We start from the raw sequence: 20,450 nt of genomic DNA, 5'->3' as shown, positions 1-20,450 counted from the left end.
GGTTACCATAATGCCTCAGGCTACCTTAAAAAGAATTGCCTATATCATCAAGTATAATAAAATTGAACAAAACAGTACAGAACAGAACCAATAAAACCGAAACATTGGAGACATTACAGGACTTCAAAAGAAGATAATAGTCAAACCAGAATAGGCATCATAGTGAATCTTATTGCCTTCAAAGTAGTTGCCGATACCCCCAAACTTGATGCTATCAAACAAAACAGAATAGAATAACATCAGTCAAAACAAGATAGTGAGAGCAATACAGGGGTTCAAATCAAGCTAATAGGAAATCTCTAATATATATCCATATAGAGATTTATAATATATATAGATTTCCTATTAGAATACAGGGATTCTTTGTATTTTCCTATAGAATACAGGGGTTCAAATCAAGTTAATATGAAATCTACCATAATATATCCTGCTATTTTTTATTTATTTTTCCCTTAATTAAAAAATCAAAAAAATAATTTTTAAAAAAAGATTGAGATAAAAGAGGACATAAAAATATAACAACACAGGTCAGAACAGAACAATTTAAGCAACATAGTGTTTCACCACAAGATAACCCGACATAATAAGTAGTTACCATAGTGTCTCTTTCCTTGAAATATTTGCATATAACTTCGTATACTATAGCATCACATATATCAAGACAGTGTGAAACCGTTCAAGAGAATGAAAGTATTACAGGGTATTTAGAACCAACTAACAGAAAATGAGCAATGGTTTCTATATTATCTCTTTGCCTATAAAAAATTTTGTTTATACTATCACATATAATAAAATCCAATAATATACAACATGATCAAACTAATGGAGACAGAAGAACAACAGCTTGATGGTACTTCAAAACAAGATGATATTAAATCAGCACTAGCTATGATGATGTCTTATTTTCTTCAAAATAGCTGTTCATATCATCACAGACAGTAAAATCAAACAACCCAGAATAAAGCCATTCCAATTAATGAGTGAAAACATTATAAGGCTTCAAAGAAATATAATGGGGAATCATGATTACCACATACTTTAAGGTATTCTTATCATTTCTTACACTAGGGAAACTATTCAGTATTCATATATGTGAGTTTGATTTATTTCACTTATGAGTATGGTCTGAACTCGCTCCCACTTATTTATAAATATCTCAATGTGATCATTCTTTATAGCTGAGTAGTACTCCGTTGTATAAAAATACCACAACTTTTTTATCCATTCCTCAGTTGATAGACACTTAGATTGTTTCCAAGACCTGGTGATTACAAAGTGTGCTACTATAAACGTGGGTACACATATATCACTGTGGTATGATGCTTTCATTTCTTCTGGGAATATGCCTAAAAGTGGAATAGCTGGAACAAATGGGACTTCCATCCCAGCTTTTTGAGAAATCTCCATTCTGACCTCCACAATGGTTGCACTAGTCTACACTCCCACCAACAGTGCAGGAGAGTTCCTTTTTCCCCACAGCCTCTCCAGCATTCTTTCAGGAGTGAGATGGAATCTCACTGTGGTTTTAATTTGCATTTCTCTAATGAGTAATGATGATGAACATTTTTTCATGTATTGATTTTCCATTTGTATTTCTCATCTGAGAATTATGTATTTATCTCAGATGCCCATTTTTGGATTGGATCTTTGAGTTTGGGGGGTCTGATTTCTTTTTAATTCTTTCTATGTTTTAGAAAGAAGTCCTTTGAGGGACAGTTCACTAAGATTTTTTCGCAGTTCGTGGGTTTTCTTTTCACTATGCTGGAGATTTCTTTTGACATGCAGAAACTTTTTGATAAGAGGTGATTCCAGTTATTGATTCTGGAAAGTATTTCCCACGCGGTTTAATTCCTGTTCAGGAATTCTCTACCTACTCCTATGTCTTCAAGGTTTTTACCCAATTTGTCTTTCAATACATTTAGTATTTCTGTTTTAATATTCAGATCTTTGATCCATTTAGATTTTATTTTAGTACATGATGATAGGTCTAGTTTTAGTTTTCAGCATATGGAGTGCCAGTTTTTCCAACACATTTATTAGATTGTCATTCTTCCAGTGAACTTATTTGGCCCCTTTATCAAAGATAAGGTGGTTGAGTGTGTTTGTAGTTGTGGATGTATTTTCTAATCTATTCCATTCATCTTTGGCTGTTTTTATTCCAGTACCATGTTGATTTTACTACAGTTGCTTTGTAGTATAACTTCAGGTTAGGGATTATGATGCCTCCTGCCTTGCCTTTGCTGCTTAGAACTGTCTTCGCTATTCTAGGTCTCTTCTCACTCCAGATGAATTTTAGGAGTGATTTCTTGAGATCTATGAGGTACGTTGATGGTATTTTGATTGGGATTGCATTGAATCTATATAACAGTTTTGGGAGAATGGTCATTTTCACAATATTTATTCTTCCTATCCATGAGCAAGGGATGTCTTTCCATTTTCTGAGATCATCTTCAATTCCTTTTCAGTGTATTATAATTTTCCCTGTATGGGTTTTTCACTTCTTTTGTGAGAGTAATTCCTAAATATTTCATTTTTTTGGTTGCTAGTTTGAAGGATGTGGCTTCTCTTATTTCTCTGTCAGTGGTTATTGTTAGTGTATAGGAATGCTATTGATTGTTGAGTATTGATTTTGTATCCAGCTATATTACTGAATTTATTTATTATGTCTAAGAGTCTTTCAATGGAGTTTTGGGGGTTTTCTATGTAGAGTATCATGTCATCTGCAAATAATGATAATTTAACTTCTTCTTTTCCTATCTTTACCCCTTTTATTTCTCTCTCTTGTCTAATTGCTCTGGCTCGTGTTTCCAGTACTATATTAAATAGGAGTGCTGATAAGGACATCCTTGTCTTACGCCTGATTTTAAAGTAAAGACAGCATTTTTATATGAGGCATAAGTAAGCCTTAGGAAGGCAAGATGGAAGCCTGGCAGTTCTGCTGATTAGCTAACAAAGTGAGCTCATCAGTTAAGGGCTATGTTAATGGACCTTCAGTTGTAAGACTCGATTAACGACCAGAAGGCTGGGTACAATCAAGTATCCTGTATGTTCACTCTCATGGTTACAGGGGTCAAGAAAGTAATTGCAAAACCATGAAGCAGTTACAGAGCTAGGCAGTTTCAAAAGAACAAAGTTTTAAAAAGAATGATTTTTCCTAGTACAGTTTTCCCTTTCACTATCAAGGCCACCAAACTCCAGTGATGGCTTCCTAAGGAGGGATGTGGCCCTGTGGGAACTGTTGTGTTTGGAGACTGGCACTGGCCTTTGGTAATCTTTCTCTTAAATTAACTCAGACTTGCTGAGGCAGCTTCTTGCTAACCTACTGAACTATGGCCATCCAGGCCACTGCTTTTCTCAAAATGCCTGGGTCATAATATGTGTACTAAATGTAATAAGCACTAGGTAAGCAGTGTTTCGCGAAGTGTGGACACCTAGATCAAGGTTGGATCTTTGAGTGCTGCCCAAAACGCCCCCATGCTACATCCCCTGCCGTTTAGGTGAGAATACCTTCTGAGCCAGGTGTAGCTGAGCCTACCTGTAATCCAGCACGCTGGTAGGATGAGGCAAAGAGATAACAAGTTAGAGCCCAGATGGGGCAGTTTAGTGACTCAGGTAATCCCAGTCTCTAAATCAATAGTTAAAAAGGGGATTCATCTTGAGCAGCAGACCAAGCCACTTTTAAACATTTTTTTTTTTTTTTGAGACAGGATCTTAATCCCTAAATTAGTGGGACTAAGGTCAAACTTTCAAACCTCTTGTGCAACCTCCAAAAGTGCTGGGATTACAGGCATATGCCACCACCCACGGCTGGGAAACATGATTTATATCTGCTCAACACAAATTCCTAGACACAAGGCCCACGCAGTACCTATTTCTGTTGATTCTTGATACAGGAAGTGTTCACTGTTGTAAAACTCAAAAAATAATTACTTCATTGCACTTGTGATTTTGTTTATAAGCTTAAGAAGCTTGCAAAAAACAATATAAAATCTGGACATCTTTAAAAAGGGGCAACGTGGTAGATACGAACTGAGTTAACTAGAAGAAGTGCATACAAGTAGAATAATAACGCATACCATCTATCTTGCTGTTATTTGCATTGGGAAATAGTAATGTTACGTAAATTAGTGGCTTAACCTGCTCCCGGAATTGATCTTTACAAATATAAATAATATTATAGTCTTCACCTAATTCAATTTTGCAAGAAATAAAGAGAAAAACTATTTCACCTGATAAATAGTCTGTGGTGCTTTCTTTTAGTTAAAGTAACTCTTAGTAGCAACAAAAATTGCCTCTAGACAATAATTTGGTGTTTTATTTTAGCTTGCCAATGAAATACAACAGCTGGGTATGCTGGCTCTGAAGCCCATTTATTGTATTACGCAGCAAGTAAACAGAATTTCTTCTGCAGGCAAACAGTTGTAACTGTGTGTCTTCTTCACCGAGATATTAAATTTGAACCTGCTTTAAAATATAATCTACATGTAATTTTACAGTGTAATGGGCAAGTGTTTTGTATAAATATGTTTTATATAGAAATGCCTCCTATTCTCTTCCTCAGCTAAGCTCCTACTTATACATTATGTATAAAGTTACAAATATTATGCATAATATACTCGCCTACTAAATTATAAAATTGTGTTATATATTGCACACATATGCACATGTATAGGTCTAAATATTTTTAGAAAGAGATGGTATGGAAGAATCTAAACTAATTTTGTAATTAGATTGACCCATGCATAAGCCTAAGTTTCATATTACACACTGGTTAGGACAACTTGAGAGACTTAATCAACATTCCTCAGGCTGTTTTCTTGTGTATGAAATTGAAATAAATATTGTGAATATATTTGAGAGAATTAATAAAATGTTTAATAAAAATGCTCATCTTAAGTCAAATGGTATCTGTTTAGGCACAAATCAGTGAGGAAAGCTGACATATCACGGCACTAAACAGGAATGAACAGTAATGTTAATTTCAAGTCCTAACAATGCTTTGTGAAGTAGCCAATTTTGGTATTTCAGCACCCACAAAAGTAGACAGCGCCCTCAAGTGGAAATTTTAAAATCACTGCTCATAGACTAGACCCTTTATGAGGAGGGTGCAAAAGGCACCACTTTAAACACTCACACAGGAGCAGTTGATATAGCCTAAGGCCTGTGGCCACCTCCACTTAAAAGTCTGGAGCAAGAGGTCATGTAATGTAAAGTCGTTTTACAACAAACAGTGGTTTTAAATCTAAATTGTTAATTTTTTTAAAAATCACACATAATCATTTACAGAGCCTTTTATAAAGTGTGAAAGTGATTGATGTAAATGTACTATTTCTTATTATTTGATTTACTTCTTTTTCAATCCTCTGGGCTAGGTGTTATTCTTACCACTGCAATTGTCAGATGAGAAGTTTGGGGTATTAAACATTCAGCTATCAGCCGAGATCTGACGGAAAGTCACAATATTAAGAGTTAACACTCCAGATCGTTGTTTTTAGCTTTGATGTCTGTCACCCAATGTCTTTTGTCATCCAGGAAATCAGGAAATGGAGAAAAATCAGAAGCCTCAAAAGAATAGGAAATGTTTTACTAACAGAAAAAGTAGACAAAAGAAAATCAAAAGATAATCTAAACAAAGTTGGAAGCTCCCACAGAACTGTCGCAGTGAGCTGTCCTCTTTATACTCTAAATGATAAAAATGGTACAACAAAAGATAATTTCAGACACTTTAAATGCTGTGGTGGAAACTTAAGAAATAAAACCCTTATGTGGAATGTAAATATTCCATTTTATTAACATAAGTTTCTATTGGAAAATTGAGTAAAAACTAAGTTTCTGTTTTTAAGGCATCAGATTTGAAGGCATCTGTTTTTAAGGCATCAGATCCCATGTTCATCACCTGACTGCATTCAAATTCCTGCTTGGAGCTTGGCCCACAAGACACACTAAATGCTAATTTCTTGCCACTTCTTTTTATCTTCTAAAGTCATTTTGCATTTCTCTATAGCCTGGAATATTGTTTTATGCTTTTTTTTTATTGACCTAAAAATCAATTACCATTTTTGTATGAGTTAAAAATGGATGTTTATTTCCTAAATCCTAGGGAACTTTTTTTAATACTACAGGGTCTCTTTTGCAGGGAAAGACTTGGGAGCAATATTTCCTGTTTGGTAAGAACCATAACCAAACAAAGAACCATACTGAAATTCGGATCAGAGAGATTCCTTAGCTCTAGTGATACCATTGCAAAGAGCTCGATCCTCTCTGCCTAAGTAGTGAAATAAAAGCAACAGCATGTCTCCAGAGAGCCTGCAAGGTTTGTGATACCATCAAAGACCAAAAGGATCTTCCCACGTCCCCATTTTTCTTTTTCCTTTTTTTTATATTTACCACATAAATACCTTCTGTCTATCCTTGTGGGCCACCAGAAACAATACTCCACCTTAGGGCTGCATTGTCTTGGTTACTGTCTGGTGTAACACACAATACCTGACACAACTTCAAGGAGAGAAGTTGATTTTTGTCTCATGTTTTCAATACATGGGTAGCTGACTCCAAGGGAGAAAGGGCATGGCAGAAGGGTCTAGGCAGAGGCAAACTACTCACATCACAGTGACCAGGAAGCAGAGAAAGAGGAGAGGAGTCATGGGGAAGAAGCTATGCCTTTTCAGCTCAAGCTCCCAACGGCAGGCCTCGAACAGCCAGTCAGCTTAGGGACCTTCATAATCCACCCACGAGCCACAGGTCCCTCCTCTGTGTGCCTGGGGTGGGTGAGCAACAGTCCAGGTCCAAACCAAACAGTATTAACTCTCCAACCCTCTGCACCTTGCAGTCCAAACAACAACTTGTTTTCTTCTTTGTGCTACAGGACACAAAACAATTTCACAGCATAGATGACGTAAAATTTCACCTGCAAGCAGAGCAAGCAGAAGAAATGAAGCAAAGCAATATGCTAGTTAATCCTGGTAAGCAGAAAGTAGACAACATTTGACTTATACACACCAAAGGTTAAGAGGAAAAACTCAATAAAAAGTCGTATCTGTGAAGTTTCTAGGGCTCTGTGGCCTGATGCATATTGAAATATTTCTTATCAATTGGGGAAAATGTTTCTGTAGCTGATACCCACTATGTCTGTATTTTTATTACAATTGATACAAGATTTGTTAATTTTAGTTCTACTCATTTATGAATAACTCCATGAACTTTTGGTTTTGTTTAGACACAGAATAAAAAGTTGTGCAACAGAACCGGACTGCCATTCAAAATGTCTTACCTCTTAGGTCCTCTAACTCAGCAAATCTAATAATGGTTGAGATGCCTTTTGCAGCTAGGGATCATGAGGGAAATCTTTGGGAATCTGTCACTGGTAAATCAGTGGACACTTCCTGAACTCTGGAGAAAAGTGCTGCTGTCTCTGCAAAAACTCTTTCTCCTGTTGACAAAGAGCTTCCTCCTTGGTACGGTGTCCTAATGAAGTCTTAGTATTGCCCATCATATATCCATGTGGCACTTAGTTCTCATATGAAAAGGGCATTGCCTCACCCACTAAACTTTACAGGGCATCAATCAAATGGAGGAAGAAATTCATTTTCCACAACGGGTTCTGAAGTCCTAAGTTCTATTAAATTAGATCAAATCCCTGGTTCCTCCTTCTGCCTCCACCTGCCTTGTCCTATGGAGCAAGATGTAGATTTATTCTGGAACTATGAGAACACTGAAGGTGCAGCCCTACAGTGATACCGAAGGGTAATGGTGAAGACAACGCTTCCAGTAGGGAACACGTGAAGTTATGCACATGACTGCTCATCTTTCCTCAACAGAGAAGAACAGAGGCACACAGAGTGAGTCATGAGTGATGGGTAAGTTTGGCTGAATGGTCAGTACCTCAGGAAAAGCATGATTGTAAAAATCAGCTAACAAAAGATAAGGTATGTGGTGGAAAGACTTCAGGTGAGCAAAAAATGTAGACATTTGGTCTCAAATAAATGTTCACCAACAGCAGCCTTGGAAGAAGACTATCTTAATACCCTCACAACTATCCAATTGGCTTATGAAATGAATGATCAGGGAGGCTGCGCCAGGGCTGATGTGGAAGCACAGCACCATGGGCTTCTGTTCACCTAGGCTAACTGGGAATGACCCAATTTGGCCAAGACCAAAGATCAGCATGGGCTCCTGAGATGGCATTGCTCACTCCCTGAGAAAGTGAGCCCAGCCACCTGGGGACAGGCTCAATGTGGTGGATGGAACAACATAAAACAAAAACTATTTGTTCTCAGTGGGAAAAAAAACCTTATGCTCATTACGCCTTCCCTGCCCTTAACATTTCAGGTAATGCCACCATCTATGGATTTATAGGATGTCTCTTCACCTTCAAATTATTCTATGCAGTATCACTTCTGCAAAAAAAACTCATTTTATACCAATTAAGTCCAATGTTGGGCTCACGTTCATGGAACTCATTGGTATCATTATGTTCCCTCATCCTAAAACAGCTGGTCTAATAAAATTATGGAATGGCCTTGGACAACTGTTATGGACCATCTGGAAAGTCCTTCAGAGGGCTAGAATGATGTTTTTCAAGATGTATGTTCTCAATCAGTTGTAAATATGAAATATGCAGTGACACTTTTCCTATAGTCAGGATACATCAGCCTGGAGAATCACAGGATATGGAGTTGGCCTCTATCATATTAATCGTTCCCTAGGAAAAAATGTTTCCTTTTCCTGCAAATTTTGGCTTCATTTATAGATATTACTTCCCAAAGGCAAAATGATTTCATGAGACTATAATATTGTCCTGGAACCTAAGACTACCACTGACTACTTTGGGCATCTCAGGCCATTAAAACAATGGGCAGGTGCAGTATGTCTGTGTGCAGTGTCATTCAGCCTCCCCATATTTGGTGGTAAAATTAATTGAAAGCTCCAACAGCCCAAAGGAAGCAGGATCACTAGTGGCACAGAATTTTCTGTGGAATGAGAATGTATGTCACCCACAACAGCAAGTCACTACAATTAACTGACATTCTGGGGAAGAAGACGAATATAAAATGGATGGTATAAAAATAAGGTTGTAGACATTATCTGTGATCTCATGAAAAGTTACAGTCTGATGATCAAGCATGAGTACTCTAGTAGATGTCTACTTGGCTTCAAAGTGTTTTTGTGTGTGCATATTTTTGAATGTGAATTTGTGTGCAGATGATCTTGACTTACAATAACCGTACTGGAAACTTAAATCAAAGCATATTTATTATATATCCTACCAAACCTCATAGTTTGGCAAAATAATATCTGGTAGAGTATCTGTTTTTTACTCAGGTGATCTTGTAGCTCACTGAGAAATGAGGTTCTCTCCATGTCCCAGTATCTAAGTACTTACCCAAACTATGGCTTGGCGAATTATTCTACTGAGAGCTTGTCACATTTGCCCCATTGTAAAATTAGAAAGTTCTAGGTAAATCTGTTGTAATCAGTGGCCACCTGTAGCAATCTCTCTTCCGTACTTCTCTACCACAACAGATTTACTAGTTGTGGTTAATTCTACCTGCTGATTGAATTTATAAGCTATTCAAAGAAGATTTAGCTAGTTGAAAGCACCACCCAATACTGGGAAAATACTTTGTGTGCACTTCTGGAGTGGACTAGCATGTTTGTGTTTTTCTGGTACAAAGAGTATCTATAGCAATTTTAAATGAAAAAATGACTTCCTTCTCTGGAAACAAACTAATTAATAAACCTGAGCATGAAAACTTCACTAATAAGTACTACACTGTACTGAGTTATAGGAAGGTAGTTTGCTAAGACTGAGAACTACATTTTCCAGAACTCCACGCCCTGCTTTCTTCAGAGAAGTAACTGTTGGCCCAAGAAGGAACTGAGATGAGATTTGTCAGCTACAGGCAAAACAGAAGTCAGCAAGGCAAGGTACCCAGTGATTTCCAGGTGGTCCTTTCCTTTCCTGACTGCACATCCACCTGTCCTCCCTCTCCCTAGCTGACACCCCACCCGGTACCTACTCCAGACCCACAGAGCTCATAGCTCTGCAGATACTGGTTTCCCACCAACCTCCTCACTCCTCCCACCCATGTGGAAACAATCTGAATGACTGGACACATTGGTCTTTGCAAATTCCCTTAAAGTTCCCACTTGTCCACCTACACTTGATTTAAACAGATTAGTTAATGACACTCAGCTCTCTCAATTTTCCTTTACCAGATTCTTGCTTCCCTGCTCATCTTCTGCTTGTGTGAGATCGTATTTCTCCAACTCCTTTATTCTCACATATACTTAAAGAGATTTTTCCTGACTGAATCCTAGTAAATGAAGCAGGAACACAAAATTGTGGTTTTGATACCCATGTGCTTCACAAAGCCCCTGAAAGACTCCAAAACACATATGTAACAGAGTGGTATGAAAGTGTGGTTCATTTATGAGATAACAACCCAACAGGAAGCCTAGCGCTTACCCTGGATTTTGAGGTAGCAACTGTTCTTTGGGTTTCTACACTAAGTGACTCAATGGCATTACAGTAATCCCCACTGAGAAACAGCCACCGGGAGACAAAGGTATCATCGGTATACAAGGTAGTAACATTCAGTTATTTATTTAGCACCAAGTATAGAAGCATCATTGTAGTCTAGGTTTTACTCGAGTTACCTTCTATCTCGATGAAACTTGCACATTAGGTATTATCCTTGTTTTACTGAGAATAAAGGTCCATAAAGTGGACAGAACCCATCTAAATTATACTGCTGAATCCATTCTGGATCCCACTCCACAGTAGGTGCTCCTTTTAGGAGAATATCTTGGTGTATATGTCATATAAACTTCATTACAGTTTATCTCCACCTTCCTCCCATGTCGGCTTGGAGCCCTCTTTTCTTTCTCATGCTAACCTTTACTAGTGTTAAAACCTTGTAAACCATGCACTTTTTCCTTTTACCTTCTCCACAGCATGACCACACAGGAAAAGTTTTGTTGGGCAAAATGGTATGATGTTTTACTGACAAATAATGGCTGTTTTTATTTGTATGGTCTTAGAATTAAAATGTATTCATCCATTTATTTAGCACATATTTACCATATTTCTGATTAGCTTGTAAATGATTCTATACCAACACTAAAGCAGTAAGGAGGGTCCCATCAACCAGGTCTCTAAGTGGCATTTTCTACATGGTATTTTCAATAAGAAGAGGATTAACCTACAAGGTAGCCACACCACTGTTCGTCGCTTGTTAATCATGAATAAAAATCTTTTGTTTTGTTTTGTTCTGAATCATCTGTCCACAGTGATTCTATATGGAGTAAACCCAAATCATCTGGGTCATACAGTATAGCTTATACTGTTTGACCCTCTTCCTTTCCACCTAGTTAGTGTCTTAGGATTTCAGCTTTCAAGCAGTATCCATGGCCATAAATGTCAAGAATTCACTATACAAAGAACTCACTAGAATGCCAATATTGTCAAATGGTGCCAAAGTTGGTTTGTTGGTTGCTTTTTGCACACATGGAAATAGACTGTGAGCAACTTGAGGCTAGGTCTTGTATCTTAACTACCCTTTTGTGTAGTTCAGTGCATACAGAAAGGAGGCACTTTAATAGGTGTTAAATGAGTTAATTCTTAATACAATACTGTTTGATCATTACTTCAGTAAGTAAATAATATTATTTGAGCACCTATTATTGGTCAGACACTATACAGAGCTTGAAGATACACAACATACACAAATTCATCCTTAGATCTAATAATCTGAAATTGCCGAAATAAGAAAAATCTCTCTTGATGAGTCATAGAATTAAATTTGGGCCTGGACAGCACCAATGCTGAGTTTCAATTTTCTCACATTCTATATCCTGGTTGGCAAATGGTCTATTCTAAGACTACTTAAATCCTAAAAATATTATAAGGGGTATAGAAAAGTATCATATAAATTAATACATAAGATTAAAATTATGCTTAAAAATGGCTGTTCAGCTTCTTAGATCAAAAGCAATTCAGTATTCCCAATGAATACATGCACATCATTATGTAAATCACAGAAGTATCCATCAATTCTAGACCTGTTTTCAACACAGATCTCTTCCATACAATGTAACTTATTTTAGAGGAAAACATTTTCATTTGATGTTCGGTATAGGATCTAGTGCCTTTCAAAAAATGGCATTTAATAAATGAATTCATGTACTGGAAAACAATTTAAGAATCATGAAAGATTCTAACATGAATTTGACTAAATTGTATATGGAAGTACACTTCTGTGGGCCATTTTATAGAGTTTTTGGTTTTATCAAAGTCTTAAAGAGATCAATTTTTCAAAATCATTTCATGTAGTATACATTAATTGAATGTCAACTTTTTGCCAGGCATTGTAATAGAGTTTAGGTTCAGATTCTAAAATGCTTTATATAATAATTGAGTAGTGAATGCATCTTATTTCTCATATTCACATAATTGAAAGTAATGCATAACCATTAAACATATTTGCATCTTGAAACCACATCAGATACAGTATAGTAATTCATTTGCTGGTAAAGTTTATTTTATATATATGTATATATATATATATATATATATATATATATATATATATATTCCTATTGGCTTCCACCATAAAGACTTCATAATGATAAAACTGGTAGGAATTTAGTGTATATCTATATACACAGACGTGTGCATATATATATATATATGTGTGTGTGTGTGTGTGTGTGTGTGTATGTGAGTGTATATATACAATTAAGGAACTCTTTAGTGAATCATGCTGCTCAAATAGTTTAAAATATCTCTAATTCATACCACAGCTGGGTTTTTGTTTATTCTTAACAATAACAATGAAGTTACTGTCTTTACCAAAATGATGACACATAAAGAAAACTTCCTCAAATTGTTTTGTAAGCAGTTTCCTCAGGGACTTTGTACTGACTGAAATAAATAGCTTTCAAGTGATCCAGATGGGGAACAAAATGCAATTTTAAAACCTCCAGAATACCTCTAAATTTTAATGGCAATTTTTCCCTGTGGAAATCTTAGCTGTCCTCAATGCATTTAGCATCATCTATATAGAATCAATCAATATTTTGTGTGAGAAGGCATTTTTTTGCACAAAATCATCTTTACCTTTGAGGAGAGTGCCATATTCTTGTCTCAGAGATGTGGGGGAAGGGATATTTCACTAGATACAGGCATCAGCACACTTAAAACAGTAAAATCACCCACAATAGAAATGTACTTTACAATATGAAAATTTTAATGCATAATGATTCAAAATGATCATTTCCAACATGGTTAGTTTATACTTTTAGAAAGCAATTGCATTTCTAATTCACTCTGGGAAACTGAGTTGCAATTAATGATAGTGGCCAGAAGATGGCGCAGTCTCATTTCCTAAAATTTATTTAATAGGCCTTTGTGTAATTAAAGAGAATTTTTATATTTCATATTGGTTTTTGCAAACGGTAGCTAACAGTAAAAAATACAAAACTCAAAACACATGAGAACTTCAAATTTCTCAAAATGTTTACTTACTACTGATCACTTCTCTGAAAATATAAAATATTAACATTTTTGTCCTAAGCAGGAACAAAAGAGGAAGTTTAAAAAATCATCACTTGGGATTTATTCATGTTTTTAATGTTTCTTCTTGGTTCATTTTATATTATGGTGAATTACTCTTTACAACAATAAGCTTGTTACAGCTATAAGTCCCACTTTTCTCTAAAATAAAAAGTATAGTTTTAAAATAGGAACTTTATAGATGATAATTTAGGCCAAAAAGTTATTAAATAAAATTTTTCCTAAAACAGCTTTATTCAAGGCACATAAAATGTTCAAATGCTTCTTTCACTTAATAAGTGCAAGAGTCTTTAAACCTAGTTTTTTACAATGCTTGTTTAGAAAAATAGAATTTTTAAGGGCTAGTATTTCATTTACATCTGTGGAAAGAGGTACTTCCCCAAATGTGAATGAAATTTCTGACATATATTAAGAGATGCGTTGTGTGTGTCTGTGTGTGTAGTACAATTCTACAAACACTGGGAGAATACATTACAGACTGTCCTGACTAGACCTGATAAGTAGTCTGCCGCCGGTTACTGAGTTTTTACTAGGAAGGCAGGAATAATCCCTAATAATCCCTGAAAAGGCATAATCCAAAACTGGCTGAAAAGGCAATGCTGGAACCAACCCAGGCGTTAGGTATGGCGACATAAAACCTGTTAGCCCTCTTCCTGGAGAAGAATATGCCAACCGCAATGGACTAACAGCTAGTCTAGGATTTAAGCTTTCGAGACTTGAATCACCTCTGTAAGAAACAGGTGTGGTCTGAAGTGGAGAAAAAGCTGATTTGTTACCAAGAGTTCCAAAACCAATTCCAGCTAGATTAAAATTCGAAGCTGTCTGAAAGGATGCATTTTCCAAGTCTTCAGAGTGCACCAGGTCCCGAGTGTCCAGCTCAGGTCCCTTCCCATTTAAGACCTGTTCGATGGCTTGGACCACATCTCCTTTGCAGAGCTGCAGAATGCCTTCCAGCTGGCTACGCCTGTAGCTTGGAAAGATCTTGGTAAGAATATCAAGGGGATCTCTTGGCCGTGAGGACACCATGGGAAACCTGACTCTGGTAGCAACGCAGTCCTTGGTCCACTCACTCTCATTTCCGGACTCCAAATCAGAAGATGATAAGGACCCGGGACTGTCTTCGCCTCCTGATTGCTCTCCTGGGTAAGAAGACAGGACCCCATCAGCCTTATTCGAGTGTGCTGAGGTAGTTGACCTGAGACTCTGTTTCCCAATGACACCCTTAGACTTAGGAGCTGATCCCAGAGAAAATTGATGGGATTTGGAGATTCGTTCTTCTTGTCCACTGTGGCCCGAGTCACATTCACTCTCTTTTTGTTCTGCAGAAGGGAAAATAAAAAGAGATTCAAACACAAGGAAAACTTCCCAGAACCAGTGCAGTGGAGTCAGAAATAATGCTAGATAAAATAACTCACTTGCTCATTATGTATTAGTGATACTAATTAATTAAATTAAATAATAATTAATTAATAAATAATTAAATAATAATTAATTAATTAAAATTTGAGACATTTTAATTAACAGCTCAAATTTAAATGATCACTCAGAATTTGCAGTTGCTGGAATTGTGGGAAATTCTGTTTTTTATGTCATTTCAGGATCATAAAGACATATGCTTCGCAAACAGTAGTATTAAGGAATTAGGAGAGGAAAGTCTGTTGTTACTTAAAAGTACACACAGTTTGACCCATTATGTTGGTCAGGGATTTGCCCAAAATTTCTTCCAAGTTTTGCTGTTATCGAAATGAAGGGGTTTTTTTTGTTTTTTTTGTTTTTTGTTTTTTTTTTTTGTTTGTTTTTTATTGGTACAAAGACACCAATAGTTAGATTTAAATAAATGACAATAATCTCAGTTTTCATCATCAATGCTAAATTCTAATAATGGTGTTTATGTTCACAATAATTACATTACAATTAAGATGTCTTAAAGAACGTGGGAAAATAACAAGACTGTTCATTTCATTTCTAATGTGAGCCTTAACTACTGTGCTGTATCAATTTCAAATCATACCTCACTATATACTTCATTTAACCTGAGAAATGACACAGAATTTGTCTTTTTATAATCCTTTGTGAAAAAGGATGTATTCCCCTCTAATTCACATGAAATATTAAGAGTTTAATATCCAACTGTTTCTAAAAGAAATTTATAAACTGCAATATTGAAATCTGTATACATCTTCAAACGTTTTATAAAAATAACATTATTATTATTGTGATTATTCAAATTACAAACCCCCTTCAAATTAAGGGCAACTTTCTTAAAATATTTTACACAATAAGCTGTTTTTTCTATCTTAATATTGTTGATTGCATGATAAAACAATATTTCAATAGTCTTTTGCCAAACTAAAATAAGGAAAATGCACACATTCGCTAAAAAACTTCTTTTTAATTTAGATTTTCTTAACCCTATACATTTTATCTCTGAAAGGGTAAATTGTCAAATAGAATCCAGAGTCCTTAGTACAACTGTTTTTCTACAGTTTATGACTGTAATACAACAAATATCACCTAAAGCAGTGATTTGCAAGCATGATTTGTAATACTCTGCTTTCTCCAGTTTTGTAAAGGAGCAGTCCTAAATGCTAAAGATGTGTGTATAGTTTATTTGAAAGATAAAGAAAGGGTGCATACTTTAGTACTTTGAGGGTCAAAATTATATAACTATATCAAATATATAACAGAGGTGTAATTATGAAAAATTTCGAAGACTTTCTAATATTTTCAATTTTAAATAATACAGAAACTCGTTTAATGAAGTCTACCAAGTAGAAACATACTGGCATTGACTTCCCATTTCATTTTACTTATAAGTTATCCACTGAATATGTCCCCTATACATCAAAAGTATCAAAAGTTCATCTCAGTAACTTGCAGTTTGCATACAAATAATTTCTCATTATTATGGTGTATTCACAGTACAAATCTATGTGAAGAAATACCAAATGTATTAGGCTATTTAGAAAATAAGTGACTTTAAATATCGTCATATTACTTACTTTATCTCTTTGTCCTATAGCTTGTTGTACGTATTCTATTCCATTTATTACTGTACATACTGCTTTACACTGTCGCTTTGGACACTTATAATCTATCTTTTTGAATATAAAGTCCTTTTGTGTAGAAAAATCTTATTCACCTTTGAATCACTGATGGGCTTTGTCTAATGAATAAGTTAAAAAGATCTTACAGTGGATGGATATTGTCTGAGAGGGCATCAGCTTAGAAAGCCACTGAAGTATCCTTCCAAAAACTGTTTATAGGGGAGGGGAGGGAGAGGAAGTCACCTGAGGGAAAAATCATTAGCCTACAAAACACAGCACTTTGTATCAATAAATAAATAAATAAATAAAGCACAAAGAAATGTCATCAACCAAATCTCACTACCAAGTTAATTTTTAAAATTCTCACTTTTATTTCTCCTCTATGTACTTTTAATTAGTAGGGTTTTTTTTGGGGGGGGGCATGTTTTTCCATCAGCCCTCAGCCTCAGCCCACAGCTAGTGATTGTGTTTAAAGTCCACCTTGCTTATTAAATTTGAGAATGTACAAAAAGTTGATATAGGTGCACACAAAACGGTATATGCCTCATTTCGGTACAGTGATGCTCCTCCTTCAAAAGTACATCTGTGGTCTCCTAGAATCTTGTGACTACTGCAATTCAAAGACTGTTTCTAATTAATAAATTATTGTCATTTTCATACAATTCCATGCGATACAACCTGCTTGGGACTTTTACACAAAGACTGAAATGAAACTTTCACTGCTAGTAGGCCCTATGGAAGGTTATGAGACTCATAATACATTTGGGATTTATATTAGCACAAAAAGTTGATTTGGGATACTCTTAGTGGAAAAAATATATATACATATTTATATCCTAACCCTGGAGATATTAGTAAACTACTTAGCAGTCAGTAAATAAAAGAAAAAATTTAAAACTTCTTCGATAAGAAATTTCCAGTATTATTATTTGAAATCCAATGGTTTTACTCTTTTGCTCTTAGGGAGACCTAAGAGCATTTCCTACAGAAACGAAAATCTCAAATAACAAAGCTTTCTACACTGTCAGAGGCTGACAGTCGAGGACAGTGCTTAAAGAATTAAAGGAAAGGTTTAACTTAGAGAACTAACTAATGTCAGCTTCGGAGATTTCCGTTTCTCCCCCCCCCCTTCCCCCCCCCCCCGCCAAACTGAAAGCAAAGGTGAGCTGCTAATATACAGCCTTGCCCTTCCAGCCATCAGTGACTTTCCCATGCAAATTCAGACGCTGCGTTCTGTTTTTAAAACTGAAAACACTGCAGAGCAACACAAAAACACACTTCTCTTGGCGTCTGCTTGAACACATGCTTGAAGCTCTGCTCACAGAAAGTCACAGGGACTCGCGCTCCGCCACTGCGTCCTTAGGGCGAGTAGCTCATCTGCGACCACCTATGCTTCACTTTTTCATTCGATTCTCCCATCACGCATGGGAACAAACAGCTCTTCCAAAGCGCTAGGTCTCTAACACTCACGGAGGCACATATCCCAGGACAGTTGCCCACAATTTAAATTCTTTTAAATTTCGCTCGCCTCCAGGGCGCAGCTGCTAATTCAAAGTTTATTTCTTTCATTAACTGCACAACTTTTCTCTGATACAAAAAGCAAAGGAAAGATCACTTCACCTTTTTCCTCTGCAAAATCTTGCTGGACGATTTCGAAAGCAGAGGTCCCCGGAGCATTCGCGGGTCGCAGGGCGTCCGGGGCGGCAACTCGGGGCCTGCCGGTGCCGCCGCCCTCCGCCGCCCGCGCGCCGGGCCCGGAGCGCAGCAGCCCCTGCAGCCCGCGCGCCTCGCTCTCCTCCTGGGCTTGCTGCCGGCGAAGCGCCACCTGCGCGGCCATGACACGCTGGCGCTCGGCGATCAGAGTGCACTTGGCACACGCGCAGTCCCGCCAGCGGCAGAAGCGCTTGTGGCCCTTGAGCGCGGACACCACGCCGTGGTTGCGACAGCGCGCGCACTTGGGCGTCCGCGGGTATCCGCAGCCCAGCGCCCTCTCCAGCCCGGGCGCCGGCGCGCAGCCTGCGCTTCCTCGCAGGAAGAGGCCGGGCGGCCGCAGGAAAGCAGAGGGCGCCGCGATCCCCGGCGGCAGAGGCAGAGCCGGCGACGGGGCCGCGGGGGACCCGGCCAGCAGCGCCGAGGCGGGGAGAGCTCGGCCGCGGCTGCTGCGGTCGCGGCTGCCACCCCGCGTCTGCTCCATCCCGGGAGGCTGCCGGCCGGCCAGGGGCAGCGCCCGGGAGCGCGCCGTCCGCCGCTGACCCTGCCGGGAGCCCGGGCTTCCCGCCCCAGGCCCCCACGCACCCAGGGGCGCGTTCACACCGTTCCCGTCCGGAGCGGACGGACGACCAAAGCCGCAGTGCAGAGTCGGAGACGCGAAGACGTGCAGCTGCCGCGAGCGCGGCTTTTGAAGGCGTCCCGGCCCGCCGGGGCGCCCGGGCTCAGCGCCGGAAAGGGCGAGGCGGGCCGCGACCCCGCCCCCGGCCGGCCCAGCGCTGCGGCGGGGAGGCCGGAGAAGGGCGCCGGCTCCTGGAGGAAGGCCGGGTTCCTGGGGAGCCCTCCCGAGCGCTGCAAAGGCCCCTTCGCCGAAACACACTTGCTCCCACTGGCTTTCCTTGAAGTTCTTCAGGATGTATTTTATGAAACAGCCTTCCTTCTCACCTTCTTACTCTCTCTGTCCTCCTAAATTAGGATTTAAAGTTTTCCTTTCTCCCCTCCCAATTCCCATGCAACTTTGAAGATGTGGATTTTGAGTCTACTTTTCTGTTCCTTTCCCCTATGACGTCTTCAGGACAGCAGTTTGGTCCAGATTAGTGAAAAGTAACAAGATTGAAAAACTACAAAGCCGTTACTCACTAGAGAAAGGCGATACTTTGAATGGATTTTGTGAGGGCATCAAAAGTGACTAGTTAAGGGGACTGATTCATAGTCACATTTTTCTAGTATCTTCTATCTATTTACACATGCAGTTTTAGACTATGCATAGTGTTACGGTCTGAAATATTGCTGCCTAAAAGTCATTATGAATCTCTCCTCAGTAACTATAGGCAACCATTGTTAACATTTCACAAATACTTCACATTTTTATTCTACATTATTAAGTAAGATCATTTAGATGATTCGTTAAATATGTTATTAAAATGCATTCTTGAAATATCTGCTTAATGACTTTAGTGGTTAAAAAAAAGCACCCTATTAATTTTAAGCCAAAAGAGCATTTAATGCAGAAAATTCATGGGTTTTTGTTCTTTTGTATTACAAGCATATAATATTAATTGGCAAAACGCTGAATACAAGCTTCACTATCATGAAAACAAAATATTAAGCAATATTCCAAAAAAGATTTTCGACAAAAAACTAGTCACTGATGGAATGAAAATTACATACCAACACAAAGTATGAAAAATGTAAACTTTCCAGGTAAACAGTCAAAAATATGTATCTGCATTATCATTTGCATGCATCATGGTAGCTTTCATTAGCTTTCACAACTGTGAGTGAAGGCTCAGGCTGAGCAACTGTCCCCAACCTACGTCACTGTCACTTGGGAAAAATGTGTCCTCAGTACCCATCCTGAGTGACTTGAATGGACACTCACACCAACGCCGCATGCACCTCCAGGTATACAGGCCTGAGCCCACTTTTCAGTGCATTCAGCAATGGGACAGTAACACTTGGAGAGGTGGCCATGGCCCCTCAGCCATTCCCAGAGGAGCAAAATCTTAGTGAAAAGGAGAATCAGCATTGTGTCAGCTCTTCAGGATAATACTCAACTTCCTTGACAGGCAATTCATACTTAGGCCTTGCAGTGTCAGTCATGACTTAACATTCCCAAA

At 38.1% G+C, this 20,450-nt stretch overlaps 1 protein-coding gene across 1 annotated transcript; it reads right to left on the bottom strand.

Moving 5' to 3' along the window:
* Positions 1-11,000: 11,000 nt before the first annotated feature.
* Positions 11,001-18,959, bottom strand: Dmrta1 (DMRT like family A1). Its single transcript, XM_003478861.5, has 2 exons — positions 18,244-18,959; positions 11,001-14,895 (listed from the first exon to the last, which is right to left on the bottom strand). The coding sequence occupies exons 1-2, from the start codon at positions 18,815-18,817 to the stop codon at positions 14,048-14,050; spliced, it is 1,422 nt and encodes a 473-aa protein (XP_003478909.2). The 5' UTR covers positions 18,818-18,959; the 3' UTR covers positions 11,001-14,047.
* Positions 18,960-20,450: the final 1,491 nt, after the last annotated feature.

This window comes from Cavia porcellus, unplaced genomic scaffold (genome assembly GCF_034190915.1).
Source record: "Cavia porcellus strain 051 isolate PalLab524CR breed Dunkin Hartley unplaced genomic scaffold, mCavPor4.1 scaffold_1, whole genome shotgun sequence".
NCBI classification, from domain to species: Eukaryota; Metazoa; Chordata; class Mammalia; order Rodentia; family Caviidae; genus Cavia; species Cavia porcellus.
The sequence above is the reverse complement of the archived record's forward strand: the minus strand, read 5'-3'. Positions and strand labels throughout refer to the sequence as shown.